General features: G+C 42.9%; 1 protein-coding gene across 1 annotated transcript in view; it reads left to right on the top strand.

Moving 5' to 3' along the window:
- Positions 1 to 16,970, top strand: part of LOC124409006 (probable cationic amino acid transporter) — a 31,483-nt gene extending 14,513 nt beyond the window's left edge. Inside the window, exons 3-14 of the mRNA XM_046886393.1 lie at positions 1,612 to 1,765; positions 3,723 to 3,953; positions 9,465 to 9,673; positions 11,666 to 11,837; positions 12,733 to 12,916; positions 13,146 to 13,270; positions 13,351 to 13,601; positions 13,659 to 13,904; positions 15,071 to 15,215; positions 15,612 to 15,705; positions 16,145 to 16,272; positions 16,571 to 16,970. Of these exons, the coding sequence (XP_046742349.1) occupies positions 1,612 to 1,765; positions 3,723 to 3,953; positions 9,465 to 9,673; positions 11,666 to 11,837; positions 12,733 to 12,916; positions 13,146 to 13,270; positions 13,351 to 13,601; positions 13,659 to 13,904; positions 15,071 to 15,215; positions 15,612 to 15,705; positions 16,145 to 16,272; positions 16,571 to 16,911 (2,280 nt within the window). The 3' untranslated portion in view covers positions 16,912 to 16,970. The remainder of the gene's footprint in view (positions 1 to 1,611; positions 1,766 to 3,722; positions 3,954 to 9,464; positions 9,674 to 11,665; positions 11,838 to 12,732; positions 12,917 to 13,145; positions 13,271 to 13,350; positions 13,602 to 13,658; positions 13,905 to 15,070; positions 15,216 to 15,611; positions 15,706 to 16,144; positions 16,273 to 16,570) is intronic.
- Positions 16,971 to 17,448: the final 478 nt, after the last annotated feature.

Raw genomic sequence — 17,448 nt, 5'->3', positions numbered from 1 at the left:
CGAGTTGGGAGACGAAGCTTGACGAATAATTTATCCTTCTTCCCCATCCGTGGATAAAAATCGCTGACAGGCAAGCAGGGGAAAAATTCGCAACACAGAGTTTGCTCATCGAATTATACCGAATGAAAGATTTGTTCAATTTTGTCCCACTGCGCAATAACAATTAGAACTGTCACGAATTATTTTTCTAAAAATGGTGAAGAAGAAAACAATGAAAACGTGTATGGCTACGGGGTTTCCCGTCCCTCGGGATAATCTCGAGGTCCCGGGGACTTTTTTTTTAACTGTTTTCCGACATCCCGAGCCCAGCTCCTGCACCCAATTTCTTTGTATCGGGAATACAAAGTTCCCCCGGTTATTGTGTTTCAGCAAATAGTCCGTCACCCTGTTCAAAACTTATAAGTTATTCCACTCTAGTCGTTTCGGCGCGTGCGTTGCAGACCAAAACTTTTGGAATAACCTCCGCACCGGGTGTGATTTATTTTTCACCAATTCAGGGCTGTCGTTTTACTTCGCGAAGACTTCCTAAAACTCGCGTGAAATTAGACCTCTTGAATCGGTTTTTATCAATTTTTTTCTTTTTATCTACCCTCAAACGGGCCGAACTTTGCCCTTCGGGAATCCTCGGGTCTTTTGGACTATAATTAGGTTTTGCAAAATTTTGGATTTTACCTTTCAAGCTGAACGTCGTCACCGAGCTTTTACCCGCAAACATTGTGGCTAATTTTCAATCTTAAGTCTATTTAGGTTTTCAAATTCGCTTTCGTTCTGCACGTCTCTTGTCGCTGTGCTTCTGCACACGCTTATCATCGACGTTATTAGCATTCTTATCGCAACGGAAAGGTTGTTAGAGAACCTGAATCGGAGCAAATTCAAGAGCGACACGAAACAGCGTTGTACCCACCTGTCGTCAGCATTTGCCATCCTCTTGTCACGACATACAGCTGTTTGATTTTCTTGAAGATTGTGTTCATTGTGACTGAAGGATTCTCATTTGCACATCAGCTTTGATTTGATGAATGATTTTAAGATTGCTTACCAAAGTAGGTAAGGTAGGTGCTCTCCTTTAAATAATCATGAGAGTTCATTTCCCAACTTTGAAAATTTAACTCGTATATTATTGATCGACCTTTGGTGAGACCGCAGAAACAACCTGGCGAGAATTCGAGACACTTTTATGCACCCGGATTAATATGCAACGGCCTAGAAGTGTTATAAGATCGTGTGAGTAGGATATCGGAGTGGCCACGTCGCGCGCAGTGATAAAATATTAAACCCTCGTGTACGCCATGGTTGAATAATTTACGATGGTTTTGTTGAAAAGAAAATCGGAAAATCTCTTGAGAGCTTTTCCTCGCTCCGGGACAACCTTAGGCACATATCCTTGAGCCTTGGATCCATCCGAGAAGAAATTACTCGTCCTACCTTCACCCTAGATATATAACACACCCGCATACATATATGTACATACCTGCATATACCTACCGGAAGATTTTCACGCATGATTGAAGTCAATTTGAAAAACAGATCGGAGTTCTATAACTCGGACTCTCAACCCTTCCCGGCGGAATTTCACCAGCTTAACTTCGCCCCCGTAATTCTCTGTTACAGAAGTGCCTCACCACCCTGGACCTCACCTCACTCGGCGTTGGATCCTGCGTCGGCACCGGGATGTACCTAGTGGCAGGAATGGTGGCGCGCAGCGTCGCAGGACCCGGCGTCGTAATCTCTTTCATAATCGCCGCCATTGCCTCGATTTTTTCCGGTCTGTACAGGAAGCAATTCACCACCGTCCTTCAGCCCCTCGCATTAATCTTTACGATTAGAAAAGTGCCCGAGGTGTACCACACCGATTTTCTTTTCACTCCACGACACGTTATGGCACATCAGTAAACATTGGGCCCATATTTTTTTGGGTGCCAATTCGGTCGTTCAAAGGGTAAAAACAACCCCTGAAGCTTACCCTAAAAAAATACGGTGTGGAACGCTCTGAAATTCTTGAAAAACATCTAGTTTTGGGAGTAAACTTTAGAGGCTGCTTTTACCTCTTCAACGACCACGAATAGGCACCTAAAAAACACGTGTCTGATGTTTTTTTATCTTCTACAACGTACATCGCAGAATGAAGAGAAGTACACTTCGGGTACTTTCCTCGTGAGTCTCGACCTCTCGCTTACTTTCCCGTCATTCCATTTATCACGCAGCTCGTAAAGGGCCGGTCAAATTCACGAAATTGAAATCATTCGCTTCACGAATTGTTGGGGCCATCAGAGTCAGCCACTACTGTTATGATACATACGTGTGTGTAGGCAGACAAACGAAACGGATATGCTCAGTTTCCCCCGAATCGTCTGCATCGTCCACTTTCCGGTGAGTGGTCAGGTTCCTACAGACACGGACGTGACAGATAAAGTAACTCGGTTCTCCTGGTTTCGCACCTGCGCGTACCGTACATGCTTTATAAAAGTTCACCGAGCCATGAACGGCTCGGAGAAGCTCATGAAAATTTCAATATACTTCGCATCGGCGAATAAAATTGAGGGAAAGAATTTCACCCTAAACGGATTTCGCTGCTGCTACTGCTGTGAAAAATCGCGTTGACATCGAACGTTTAAACATAATACGAAAGACGTGACGAACCAAAATTACTTCTTCATTCTCAGCGAACGAATGAAAAAAAGTTGAAAAAACTAGAATTCTAGTATCCTTCAATTTACTTCGACGCGTGAACGTCGACGTGTAACGATTCCCGCATGAATAAAGAAAGTCCTTAATTATTGCGGCGTCACGTTTCTTACGCCCCTGCAAAAATCCGACGGTTGCTGCATGAAGAGGGATACACACCACGCGGTGTAGAAAGGGTTCTCCTCCAGCTCCCGGTTACAGTGGTGGCTGACCTTTGACCCGTGATCAGAAGCGGCGAACAGGCTAAGCTCGAAATCCTTAGGGGGCACCTTGAATCCCTCCACGCGTTCCTCTGACCACCCTTAACCCTCACCTTTTACATCCCGTTTCCCCGCCGCAGTAATATACTGTCGAATATAAAGTAATAAGCTTCCATTGATGTTGACGTTTCAGCCCTTTGGTGGGGTCCATCCTCAAAACTATAAGATTTTTTGAATGTAACTTACGTTATATATAATCCATTTGACACCAACAAATAACAAGAAACGAGGAACCATTTTGGCCATCTGGAACAACAATCATCGAGAACCAATAGGGGTTAAAAATAAACTAAACAATTACAAACCAATGGTATGCTTAACAATTTGACATGAAAGGATCACTTAAGTCATCAGTCTCTTAACCTACTGGTGCATTTTAAAAGTAAACAAAACCAACGTCTGAGAGCACGAGAAGATTAAGCGATTGACCTTAAGTGGTCATGTTATGTCAAATTCGTAGGTATACTATTGGTTTGTAATTGTTTAGTTTATTTTTAACGCATATTGGTTCTTGATAATTGTTGTTCCAGATGGTCAAAGTGATTCCTAGTTATTTATTTTAGTTTATAGTCGTTGTCAAATGGATTAAGTGCAGCGCAAGTTACGTTCAACAAATGTCATAGTTCTGAGAAGGGCCCCCACCAAAGAGTTTAAACGTCAACATCCACGGATGTTTTTTTACCATTGCCTTCGGATAGCAAGAAAAAAATCTTTTTCCTATGAATTAAGAGGGTAACGATTAATCCTCTATATATATTAATAATATCGTCGTTTCAGGCGCGTGTTACGCCGAGTTCGGAGTGAGGGTGCCTCACACCTCGGGGAGCGCTTACGTCTACAGCTACGTCACGGTCGGAGAACTGATCGCCTTCATAATCGGATGGAACATGATCCTCGAGTACCTGATCGGCACCAGCGCTTGTGCTTGCGCCCTCAGCGCTTGCCTCAACGCCCTTGCAAATGGCGCCGTTTCCGGGGCGATCACCGGCAGCGTCGGCACCATGTTCGGTAAGTTCTTGGACGCCGTGACATACGAGGAGCGATCAGTGGTGTGGCGAATCGTGCAGTCTTATCATATTGAAGTTAGTAACGGTATCGTAACGATTCATGCAAGATTCAAGAAAAACCGTCATTCCGCCATTTTGGAATTGTTTAAAATTCAGTGAAACGTGATAAAACAAAACACACTCGTACTTCGAAGTCTCCGTTCCTTCGAAATCATTGCAAAATTTAAAAAACGGTTATGCTTTCTCCAATTTATCGTTACGATAACGTTACTGACGTCAATCTCGCGCAGTCTTACGAGCTGTGACCGAGTTGGCTGTGCTTAACCAAGCTGCTGCACTGCACCGTTCTCCTTCTTCGCAATCACTGCAGTCATTATCTCTGCAGATGTAACAGCTCGGCTGGGTTGGCTGTAGAAACGGCACGTGCAGGTTACGAACTACGGTCACGCTATCGATTCACGTGTCAGAAAGCTCCGATTTATGCGAGATGGGCTCGAGTCAGAGGAGCTTTTTTCATTCGGGCCGGGCGACGACGTTATCATTTCTTCTATCCGGACCATCCTTAACCCCTTGACTCTCAGTGACACACGTATGGGGAGAAAAAAAAGTTGTGCCACTTTTGTATCATGACACGCATGCGGGCATTAAAAAAAAACATGTTTTACTGAATTGGTTTGACTGTAATTTTTGGTAAATCGTCGTTTTTGAGGTCACTGGATCTATGAAATTTGTTTTCCTAACACAAAAGTGGCACGAAAGTCTCTTTGGTGGTCACGAAGTTGAAGGAAATTTTTGTCTTCTTCGAAGAATTTATATTACTCGAGAAAAGAATCTACATTAGTGACGTACTGGTTCCGTTAACTCTAACAAGAATGTGCATAACGGAAACTCGGCAGACACATGAGGTCCGAAGGGTTGAACCTTTAATCAACTGTCGTTGCACTAATTTGAAAATTTGCAAATTATCCTGTAGGTTTTATTATTCGGAGAAAGTTTGGCCCCGGATACCATCATTACAAAAATTCATCAGCCACGTGTTTTACCTCTTATCTCACAATAACCCCGACTTCCGCTGCGCGTGGAAATAGGCAAATTGCGAAGTTGCACCCTGCAGGACGTAAGTATTTCGTCCTTGGAACGAGGGTCGACAGCGTGCAGGCTTTGAACGCCTGTATGGCATCGAAGGAAAGGTTTGCGTGACTAGAATTCCTGGTAAAGGTTTGGGTTCACGGTGCAACTTTGCATTCACGGTATAAACGGCTGGAGCTCAAAGTGAACTCGTGGAAAATTTCAGGGGGAATCCAGGGTTCCTAGTTTTCCCGGACTTCGGTGTTCGCGGATCTTTCAGCCAATGTCCTTGCGGAGGTTAATGGAAATTTATACCGCCAGAGGCTTCGGAGGATCTTCTCAAGAGCTTGTTTGGTTGAAAAGCACAAGTGCAAACACATGCCAGTCTTGTATTTCCCGTTGCTCTCTTAGCTGAACCCACAGCGATGTCATTTTAGGAAGCAAAATATACCTACCCACCTACTTCCCGACCATCTCGGTCTAATTCTCCCTCGAGTTGGGGTGAGTCGAAGGACTTCTACGAATAGCGAGGTCTCTACCCCTCGGCATTGTCGACGAGAAGAGGCCGCGTCTCGAAGGTTTTAACTTTTAATTAATTTCGGACTTTGAGGGCCGGCGAACCGAACTTCTTCGATGGGATTTGAGGGTGTTGTAGAAATATTCAATTCACGTAAAACGAAATGAAAAATTACTACCCTCGCGCTAGAATTTGGCGTTTGCTTCAAATCGAGCTTTTCATTCATCGCCGTCCACCATCCAAGGACTACGTATTTCTACGTACCTACTCCCGGGGTCCATGTCACCTGAAATATTGTGACGTCAGGGACTTTTCTCGTGAAATCATACGGACGAGATCGATAACGTGTCAACCCACCCCGCCTACGGCTCGTCCTACGTGCCGGTGAATGAGTCGGGTTTTATTAAAGACTCACGAGTCGGGCTACTGCCTAGAAATGTAGTTAAACTGGTGGCCCGGGTCACGACGCGCTATATTTTCACCAAAGTGTCGTTGGGCGTAATGAATATACCGGGAGTTATCGGTGAAACTCACCGCTCAGCGCCTGCAGATATGCAACCGTGGTTGCAGCTTGTATTGCTAAACATTTGTAACGTAACTTGGGTTGCCTATTTGCCGGCGTTGAGTAATCGGTTTTACGGAAAACTCTCGATGCGAGAGTCGAAATTTCAACCAATAGGAGGAAGACTCGAGAAAAAAGAAAAAGGCGATGCAGGTGATAACAGGGTGTAAAATAAATTATCGGTGATTAAAGAGAAGCGAGTTTTCCAACGACCTGCCGCCAAAGTTTTCTTCTTTTGAGCTTTACCGAATCGCACAATGAGACGTAATTCTAAGAGTCCGAATCTCGAGCTGAAGTGTTCCGGTTTACCCTGAAATTTCGTTTCCTTCCTCGGCGGTGTCTCGTTTCGCAGTTTTTAGTGAAAAACGAGATTTCCGCCCTCATCTTTCGCCCCCTCAAAGCTCGCCGCAGGGATAAAAGTCTCTGGAATAAAGATCCCGCACGGATCCCAGGTAACGTAAATCTCCGAGAATCACGTAATGATTTCGATGTCAAGTGGAATTTCCGCGTCAGACGATTCTGAAATCGGATATTTTTCTTTCCGCGAAAAATTCTCCGGACCCCGATAAGGTGCTAAAAATAGCTCTCGGGGTGTTCGGGGATCACGACGAAGTGGCAACCCGGCTAGACGATAGAAAAAGCATGCGAATGCATGTAGGTACATACATAGATGGGTAGATCCGAATAATCGCGATTGCGACACACGCTTTCTCGCGTCTGCGCGAAAAGCCAATCCACCGGCACCTGTGGACCGCATTGATCGTCCTGGCAAAGCTTGTTTCACACTCCGTACCCGACCGCGCTTCTACAATGCGATGCAGCTCTCTTCGTTCTGGGCCCTAATCTCTCCGTGTCATTGTAATTCTGTAGGGGTTGATAAACTAGACGAGGAATTTTGCTCCGCTCATTCTCCTTGCAGATTACAATTTCGCTCTCTTCATTTCTGCAAGCCGCAATTCAAAACGCGCCATGTGCTTTTTCGTTAGACTCCACGGAGATAATGAAAGAGCAGATTTTACATAAAACTGCAGAAAAAGAAGGACGTGTTAGATTTTTTTTGTAAAATGTACTTCGTAAAATGCAAAATTTACTCGAGAGACGGTGGGAACCACGGCGTGCAGACTATAATCTGCTACATTTGTAGTGAAAAATATAATCAATATGGGTCATTTTATTTCACCACAAACCTTAAGGTCTCCCTCTTTTCCCGCAGCTTTCAGTAAAATCTGATCTTTTTCTTCTCTTCGTAGTTCTCCCGTCATAATGTACATGCACTAGACTTTTTTTAGATTGGTAAAATATTTTTCTATCCTCGATGGGTCAGGGTCTGGAACCTACGAAAAATCCTTTCAAACAATATGATTTTTAGTTCAAGTCTATATTGGGTATCTCGTACCACGTAGTGATTCTTCCTCGTTCAATGAAATGACGTGTGAGACAGTTAAAAAATCATTCTGTAATACGGTTTGACAATTCATCTGGCTTTATTGCAATGTAAATAATAACGGATTTGTTTTCGTAGATCATGGAATGTCGGCTTCGGTCTCCCATTTTGAATGAAAGGTACAAAAAGTCCTGATTGTGCTGATATCTGGTTTCTGGTTGCTTCAACGTAAAAAAGAGGAATTATAATTCTTGACCAGAATTTATTCATCCATACAATTAAATACAAACAAGACTGACTCGCGGTTATTATCGAAAATTTCGTGAAATAAGTGGAACAAGTACGTTTTTCTTACATGTTATTTAATCAAATGACAAACGGCTACATGCTATGAGGCAGCTCTTGCTGCGGTTGAGCTAAAAAATCTCATCCCTCGAGATGATTTTTTTACGGTGAAAAAGAGAGAGAGAAAAAGAAAACGAAAAGAAAAGAAAATGTTCGGAACTTGTTCTTGCAGCAGATAAAAATAAAAATAATTAATGTTGTCCTAATTTGAAGCAGGCTATTACGTTCGCACAATAAGCGTTGCTTGTCGCTCATCGGAGAACAATCGAAGCCTGGTATTGTCCGTTCGGCTTTATACTTTGCTTCCGGAAGCTGGCAATCGAACGGGGGTTGGCTGCTGGCTGCTGTGAAGTGAACGGAAGTGCTTCGAGTGACCCTATTCTGAGTAATTAACGAGATTCCAATGTACCCAACCCTGCAGGCCTCGAACCTCGACGTTTCCGATATACCATAAACCACTTTCCCATAAAGTATCAAAAATTATTATGGAGACCACAAAAGCAGCCAGGCATGACCGCCAGCCCTGGATCGATATATCAGGTCACCGAACATCGTATGTAATAAATTGATCAACCCCTAATTAATCTACGTTCCAAGCCCGCTCTTACATTATCGTTGGTGGTGGCAATTTCACTCAGTAACTCCTAAAAATATAATATTATGTTATGGTATGAAAATCTCCGGAGATAAATATTTAAATATCGGAGGAATTTTGATCAGACGAAGTCTCTGTATGAATTTTAGAGTTTTTACACTGCCAATGAGTTTTGCAGGCTGTGCGTTTCGCACACCTTATTCGTTGAAGCTCTTCTTTAAATATTTTTCAACCACTTTGGTTTGGTTCCCAGCAACCGAATTATTTGTAGGGTAATCTGCTTGTTCATTTTTGCTGATGAAACGAAAATATTCAAATGATTTTATTACGAGTTTAACGATCTAAATGAACTTGAGAATTCAATTTGAGCCTGTGTTTGATTCGACTGAAATGTAGTTTAATCAACAAACGGGATGAATAGATTTTGGAACAATTTTTCTCAGTATACCCATTTTCCTGAATTCGTGCAAGTGAAAATTAATTCCTGTTCAGTCAGATTTTAATTTGATTTCAGGTTCCCGGCGTATAATAACAAGAATAAAAAATAAATTAACACCGCTTCTAGAGTTTGCAGGATAATTGAGATCCGAAATTCATGATAAACGTACGAATTTCGCGGAAAAAACGAAGGTTAAAACTTTAACAGAAATTCAAAGACTTTTCGTCGTTTGAAAAGAAATAAGGAAACAAAGAATTCCGCTTAACATCGCATTATAAAATCTTACAGGATTACGAAATAAATTCGCCATAGTTAGTGACGGAATTCTTTTTCTGTTATTATTTATTAATATTTACAAAGACGTGCTAATCTTGAGAGGAATTGAAAAGCTTGCGGAACAAAGATCAATGGCAAAATCTTATACCTGGTTATGTATCATACGGAATGAAAGAAAACCGCGATAACTTTAGAATTCAATAAACAGCATTTATCTGCAGCGGAAATTCTCCGCGGAAAGTTTTGCGGTGAGAATCTTCACCGTTGAAAGAAGGAGAGAGATGTTGATCAATACCCGGCGTGATGATGAATTTCAAAACTTTCAGGACGCCCACCGGATTTCCTCGCCTTTGTCATCACCGTTCTGATGATGATACTGCTCGCCGCTGGCGTCAAGAAGTCCCTGGTATTCAACAACGTCTTGAACGCCGTCAATCTCGCTGTCTGGGTATTCGTGATGGCTGCCGGAATGTTCTACGTTGATACGAGTAACTGGTCCGAGCACCAGGGTTTCCTTCCATACGGTTGGAGCGGGGTGAGAATACTCATTGTTGCACAATTTTCGCCGTCGATTACACACACCGGCTTCTCGCGAATCCCGTTTCAGAAAGAACTTTCAAAGGATTTGATGATGGGATGAAATAGAAAAAACAATTTGCTGAGAAGTTGAAAAAAAACGTGAATGAGCTACTTTGCTAAAAATAGCCACAGCTGAGCGATCGGATGCCAAAGTATGACTTATATAGTACTTTTTGTAGCAGGTGATGGAAAGTTTCATCTTTCGAAATGTCGACGCTTCAGTGTTTAATAAATTTCCACCAATAGCTGAAAAGTCACGTTTTTCACAATATAAAAAAGAAAACAGTTTTTTTGTTTTCTAACGCTTTCTCGGAAAACAATCAATTTACTGTTTAGCCAATTCTGAAACAAGCTCTATATTTATTGTTTCTGCAAAAGTCTATCCAAAAACGAATCTTACATTTAGGAAGACGAGACTTTTAGTACTCGAAAAAAAATGTAGTGTCGCCTAATCTGGATGTTATCTGTTTTCTCTTTGTTTTTTTTTTTGTGTGTCTTCTTTAATAGCCAGTGGACAAGGAATTACCGCAAGCCAAATATCGCGTGCACCTAATACAAGCGGCGGTGAAATAAGGAGAAATAAGAAGACTCAACGGTCTGGGGAAACTAGGGAGGTCGTAGCATTTGCCCCGGGGGCAAATACCGTCTACTTTATCAAAGCGAAACAATAGAAAAGTTTCGCATAGAGTGGAAGGAAGCGAAGCAGCGTTCGATATTGTAAAATTCCACCTGTATACTAGTGTAAGCTGCGCTTATCCGATTATTTTACGCGACCTACAAAGGTCCGGGCTCCCTGTTTTATTCTGTGTCAAAGGAATTGAAACGCGTTCATGGCATTCACATTACCCGGGATCATCCCTCGACTCGTTTCTTTCGAAAGTTTTGATCAATGGTTAATATTCATGCACCGAAACAGGTGGTAGATACCTACGACCAAATCACCGTGCGACCAAAACACGCGCTTCCCTCAACCTTTGCATTATTGTTTATCGGGTAAAGACTGCGACGGGTCTTCGACAAACCGTATTTTAACTTATTGAGATGAAACTGGTGTGCGAAGGATAATTTTGTGAAGACAAATTCTCCTCCTCCTCCTCCTCCTCCGCCTCCGCCTCCTCGGAAGCCGAAGACGAAATAATTAAGCAGAGTAGGGTAAGGTGTTTCTTTTAGATGTATAGAAAGGGGAAGAGAAAGAAAGGGAGAGAGAGAGAGAAAGAGAGAGACATGAAGGAAATAAAAAATAACCCCTACTAGAGTGGTAAATTTTTCTGAATTTCAAAATTCCGCTGGGAGAAGAACAAGATGAAGAAGAAGAAAGAAAAGATGGACGCAAGACTTGGGCTTGATTTAGTGCGGGGAATAAATTTTAACGAGTGTTTATAAATCGGGGTGTCTCGCTTCACGAGGGGCGGCTGAAAGTGCGAGAACGACCGTAAGGCACTCAGCAGCTTCAGTGATGAAATATTAATTATCCGTTGTTAGTACAGGGATGAGCTAGCTAATTTGCAAAGCCGGCATTGCACTAGAGAGAAAAACATCAACAAGACGGTAATAGATCTATAAAAAGCGAACATTGGTAAGTAAAATTTTTCTATTTTTGCCTTTTGGTGCAAATTCTAACGTACGCGAATTCTCCTCGCGACGCGACGCGTGTCTATTATACGATGTACATATTGTATACAGGTATAAAACGGCGGAAATGATCCGCGGCTTCGCTCTCGACCGTAACTCGACAAAGGGTGAAATTTAATACCCCATAAGGCCGACTGAAAACCGAAGTTGAATGTACGCCCGGCTTGAGCGACAAATGACGTCTTTCGAAGAGATAAGATATAAACCAAGTGAAAGCGAATAGTCTTGTACGACGCGGATAAACCAGGGCGTATATAATGTGAAATTTAGAGGGCGAGCAAGCCGGACGTAAAATTCACCCACGTTGCTTTTCCAGGTTTTTACCGGCGCCGCTACGTGCTTCTACGCGTTTATAGGATTCGACATCATAGCAACGACGGGGGAAGAAGCGACGAATCCAAAGAGAAGCATCCCCCTCGCCATCGTCTCGTCACTGGTCATTATCCTGATCGCGTACGTGACCAGCAGCATGGTTCTGACGTTGATTGGTAATTTTCTTGCCATCCAATTTTCACCATGTTTGCAAATGCATTTTACACTATAAGCACAGAAGCACCCGTGAAGCGTATTATTACTTGTATGGCATTTAGTTGTGAATTTCGCGCGTTGTATCGCTTCAAAGTTTATCATAAATACTCACCAGGTTGAACCTCGGAATCTCCGGGGTGAACCGCAACTTTAACGGGCAGGTGGTTGCTTGTGCCAACATTGTTTCATCACACTCTACAGCAACGTGCCAAACCATCGGAATGGAAGCTGTTTAGAATATTACGATGACGGTATATCAGACACGTGCGCGATTTCCCTGAGCTCGTCCCTCAATTTGAAAGGGGGTCGTTTTACACGTTTGCCGTGTCTAATATGTTCAACAGTCGCTGTGACAGGCTGATACTATTATCTATTCTGCAACGTGGGTGGGCCTCACGTAGAGAGGCAGTAAACATTCTTTGTGTTAAGAGCTACAATATAATCTCAGAAAAGGGGTGAATCCGCCAGATAACTGTCAAACGTATAGCGAAAATTGATCATCCAAACTATTGCCGTATTGACGGAACGCTTCTAACCTAGTATAAAAAGTCTTTGAAGCTAAAAATATCCGTTAGAAGTACGTGAGTTTTACGATTTGCAGAATTGCTGAACTTGTAGAACATATTTTGACAAAAGCACATCGCGTGCAGTATGTAATGGAATGTGGTCGTAAGCGCGCTGACATACGACCCTTCGTAACGCAACGTGAAAAGTTGCAGAGTCGTGCAATTCTTATTTCGTCGTCTCCGCATCTCCGCGATAGTGTGCGAAAGTAGTATCATCGGCGAAACACCGAGACGTGATGGGTCGTAAACTCTCGAGCACAAAGCTCAGACGAGACTTTCCGCTTTACAGTTCCGTACGACCAGGTAGACCAGGACTCTGCATTGGTCGAGATGTTCGGTAAGGTGGGCGCCTACAAGTGTAAGTACATCGTCGCCGTCGGTGCTTTGGCAGGACTGACCGTCTCGATGTTCGGCAGCATGTTTCCCATGCCAAGGATCGTCTACTCGATGGCCCAGGATGGTCTGATTTTCCGGTGAGTCAACCTGCGTGTATAAGGGTGCAACTACATACGATTCAGAGAATCGGCATTTAACGTACTGCAGATAAGCCAGCCTATGCAATTCAGTTTATTTATCTATTCGAGCAGTCGAAGTTTATTCGATGTTGTCAGGACAAATGATATTAGCGATGGCCACGAACACGATTCTTCATTCGCTGGCATTCACCCTATTCACCCTATGCCGGAACCGGCTGTTTTCCAGGACACTGAGTCAAGTCTGGCCCACGACCGGGACTCCGGCTCTGGCGACCTTCGTTTCCGGTATCTGCGCAGCCTTCGCCGCGTTGCTGATAAAACTCGAGGTCCTCGTAGAGATGATGTCGATAGGTGAGTGTTGCTTTGAGACAATTTTCCAAGAAAGCGACGAAGTAGAACGAAATGGAACCTGAACCTCGCACCCTTTCCAGGCACCCTTCTCGCCTACACGTTGGTATCGACCTGCGTCCTGATCCTGAGGTACCAGCCGCACTCTACGAACCTCGTCGAGCTGCTTCCCCAGAGTCTTCGAACGCCTGGCAGATCGCCGACGAAGGAAGCCCAGCCGAATGGCCAGGTGGCCTACGGCAAGGACCTCAGGCCCGATCAGCCGACGACAGCGCTGAACCCAATTTCCGGTCCACCGGCGGAAGCCGCTCCCGGGAACAACCAGCGTGTTATGGTAACGGATTGCCCTTCGATAATATGTACGCGATCTTTGATCGGCGTTTTACCGCAGGTACGGAGGATCACCAGGAGGTGCAACAGCTCCTCGCCAGACTCCGACGACACCTACGGGGGCGAGGAGGACGACGTAGGACTGGGAAAGGACGATCAGTATCTGGTCAGCGATCGTACGGAGAATAAATTCTACGGCAGTGTTCACGCCGCTGCTGCCGGATCCAGTTGCGGAAGCAGTCATCAGTACCCCGGAAACACGCCGATCATTGGACCGCCCTTGAGCTACCTTCAGCGTCGTCTCCAGGTATTCGCGTGCTTCGGTTCTCAATTTGAAATTACAGAGTCTGGTATTTTATACACGGACGTTGAGAGTTTTCGCTTCGAAAATTGCGGCCTCCGATTTTTGCGAATAATTTCGCTACCTCCATTCGTTGTAATAATAACTTTTCGACAATTTTTACCAATTCGTATACGTAGGCTAACGTATTATTATACCCTGCATTTGTGAATACATGAATTTATGAATAACGAATGATTATCGTATACGTGAATATATACATATATGTATATAATATATATATACGACACAACCACGTGGTTGCGTATCTCATCGATTAAGGTGCGGCAAAAATTGGGTGGATAAGCGGTGCGTGAGACTCGTAAAGATTCGGAAAGTCAAGTAGCCTTCGAAGTCATCTGTTAGGTATGCGCATAATATCTAGGTACCTGGTGCATATACACATTATGTGCACTAGGGTGGTCCTCAAAAAGGTAATTTTTGAATTTAGACTAGCTCACCTCCCTAATCGGCTCCAAATAATTCCAAAATAATTCCCTATTTTCTTCACATTTTTATCACTTAACCCTTTCAGGGGTAGATTAATCCTAACGAATGGATTTCGGTAAAATTTGACAGAAGGGGGTTCCTTGGGTTGCTAATGACGAATCTGAACTCTAAATTACAAATTTCAAAACTGCGAATTCAATATGACGGACCAAAATTTCAAAAGTTACTTGGCGTTGCCACATTAGATCCACGATTTTAAAATTTGAAATTCGAAAATCGATTACCAATTTTCGCCAAATTCGAGTGACTTTTTGAATTGGGGGTTAAATAGGGAAATTCACCCTCTTACGAGCACGAGTTAGAGCTGAGATACAAATTTGAAAAAATTAGGGAATAATATTTGAATTACTGGGTAGCAATTTGGTGGGTGAACTGTTTGAAATTCAAAAATACCCTCCTTAAGGACCTTCCTAAAATTATGGACAGACCTGTATGTACAACCAAGTGGAAAAAAGGAGTCGCACCGGGGCATTGAATTTCAAATGTAGCAACACGCAGTTTTCTCTTGAGCTGTGTTTTACTTCAAAATACGGAGTGTCGCAATTAGAGCCGAGTTGACGGAGGCTTCGTATAATTAAGCTAATTAAACTCTCTCTCTCTCTGTCTCTCTCTCTATCCCTCAGGCGGCGCAGTACCTCTGTCCAGCGATATTCCCTTGGGTCGACAGAGGACCAGCGACTGAGGCCTCCGGTCGTTACGTTATGAAGATGGTCGGTGTGCTGTATATATTAATTCTGATATTCGACTTGATCATCGTCTGCGGAATGGGTGAGCTTTACTAATTCAAAGCAATAAGCAGCTCCTCGCTAACGAGGGTGCGATATTCATTGAATCGTCATATCGCGGTTATTACAGATCCGTAACTACAGCTATTTACGTTTGTATATTTCGCGTATAAATAAGTTGCGATTTAACTACTGTGCGGTCATTTGAAACGCTCATCTTTTTAAATAACTATATCGTGTATATCTAGTCGCTTTTATCGCGTTTACTTGTAATACGAACAATATTTGAAACGTTGCTGTAACGATAGCTACGCGTTTAATAAAATTACTTAGCAACTGTAAGTTTATTGACGATGAAATTGTTTCTAGAATAATTAATCGGTGTACGACAGGAGTGTTGACACGATTTTATTATCATTTTCAAATCACTTCTCCGCAGGTAATATGGGCACTTTCACAACGCTGTTGACCTTCCTCTTCCTATTTGCAATAATCGGAGTCCTACTGGCCATCAGCAGAAAACCTCAAAATAGGTAATTCCTGGTATTTTTAGTTAATTATATAAAATCGGATAAACAATGCGCAAAATCGCCGTGAAGATACGGTGGGATTGACTGCTTCGGTAGATCTTGCAACTAATTTGTGATTGGTCAGAAACAAAAAACAAAAATCACCTTAATGCAAAGTCAAATCCTGCTGTCTAGAAAACAAAAAAACAAAAACAATGTAACTTCAATGTACTTACTTAGTCAAACGTTACAATTAATTACGATTGACTTCTTAATTTCTTTTTATTCATAAATAATCTTTCTCACACTCAATCGTCGATCTATAAGACAGTTGAACCTACCGGAGCAGCGCAGAAATGGAAGTGAAATGAAAAAAACATGAAACCCGTAAATTTTTGTACAACTGTTGTAATTTTGTAAGAAATTCTGCAAACCGATTTCACGCAAAAGTCGTTATTTCCAGGAATACCCTGATGTTCATGACTCCGGGTCTTCCTTTTGTGCCGGCGATCGCAGTGACGGTGAACATGTACCTAATATTCAAGCTAAGCATCCTGACACTGGTCAGATTTACGATTTGGATGATAATCGGTGAGTTAAACGGGCGGTGTTTCGAGGCGGGGTTGAAATTCGAAATTTCGGGCGAATTTGAAAAGTTCGAGTATTTTTAATTTCCAAAATTTTGCTCAATCGAAACTTAACATTTCGGAACTTTGAGTCGTAAAGTTTGATTTCTTCACCCCAAGTTTCGCCATCAAATAATTCGAAACTCGGCGCCTTCGGAGCTTTTCAAATTCTGAACTTCACCCCCTTCCCTGCGTTCCACATCAGTGGTACTAAACGAATTTCGCTAATACCAAATTCCTCCCCTTGAATTCGATTCCCACAGGTTTCGCGATGTACTTTTACTACGGTATAAAGCACAGCACCCTCGAGGAGCAGGAACGCGGTGAACACGCGGCGGAAAGCGGAGATTCCGTCGGCGGAAACATAGAGCTAAAGGTAACCGAGCAACAAAAAGCTTCGAGCTTTACCTTCAACAGCAGCCAGGGAACGGAGGGTGGATTCTACGAGGGTCAACAGCTCGACGCTTTTGGCCAGCCGGTATTCGGCAGCACGAATTTTGGCGGAACACCGAGTCACGTTGCGAAAACGAATCCGCAAGGAACCGCCGGAGAGGCGAACGTCCTTTTCGTATCGGAGCAGGCCTTCCCAACTTGGGACGACTAGAGAGTGTCCCTTTATTTTGCGTAGAATATTGTTGAAGAAGAAGGGAGGAGTCGAAGGAAGTATGAAAAACGATATATTAAAGTATGAAATGATAATACAACACTGCTGGAGATATTTCGTGATTATTAATATTATTGTTAATACTATTACAGAATATCCTATCGGCTGATTCTTTCGGAAATTGTTGCTATATACTCACCTCTAACATCATCGGAACAATTACCCGTGAATTATATTTGCGTTAATGCGAAAAGAATCTACGATGAGCATCGTGAGAATCAATTTATTTTCTGCTTCATTCTTGCTGCAAAAAAGGTTTACCTATACAGCCTGGTGTATTCATTCCTATTTATTTAAGTTACTATTATAATTATCAAGTATTATACGTACACAGATCGTTTGTATAGACCGATTTAACTGCTCAAATGTAGAATCTTGCGAGTATTTTCAAAGGTTCAAAGGGTTACTACGATTCTCCAAAAGATATGTAATTTGCTGATTATACATACTATAAAAGTGTATCGGGACAGATGATAG

Source organism: Diprion similis, chromosome 8, assembly GCF_021155765.1.
Source record: "Diprion similis isolate iyDipSimi1 chromosome 8, iyDipSimi1.1, whole genome shotgun sequence".
Classification (NCBI taxonomy): Eukaryota; Metazoa; Arthropoda; class Insecta; order Hymenoptera; family Diprionidae; genus Diprion; species Diprion similis.
Note: the sequence above shows the minus strand (reverse complement) of the source record. Positions and strands in the feature narration are given on the sequence as shown.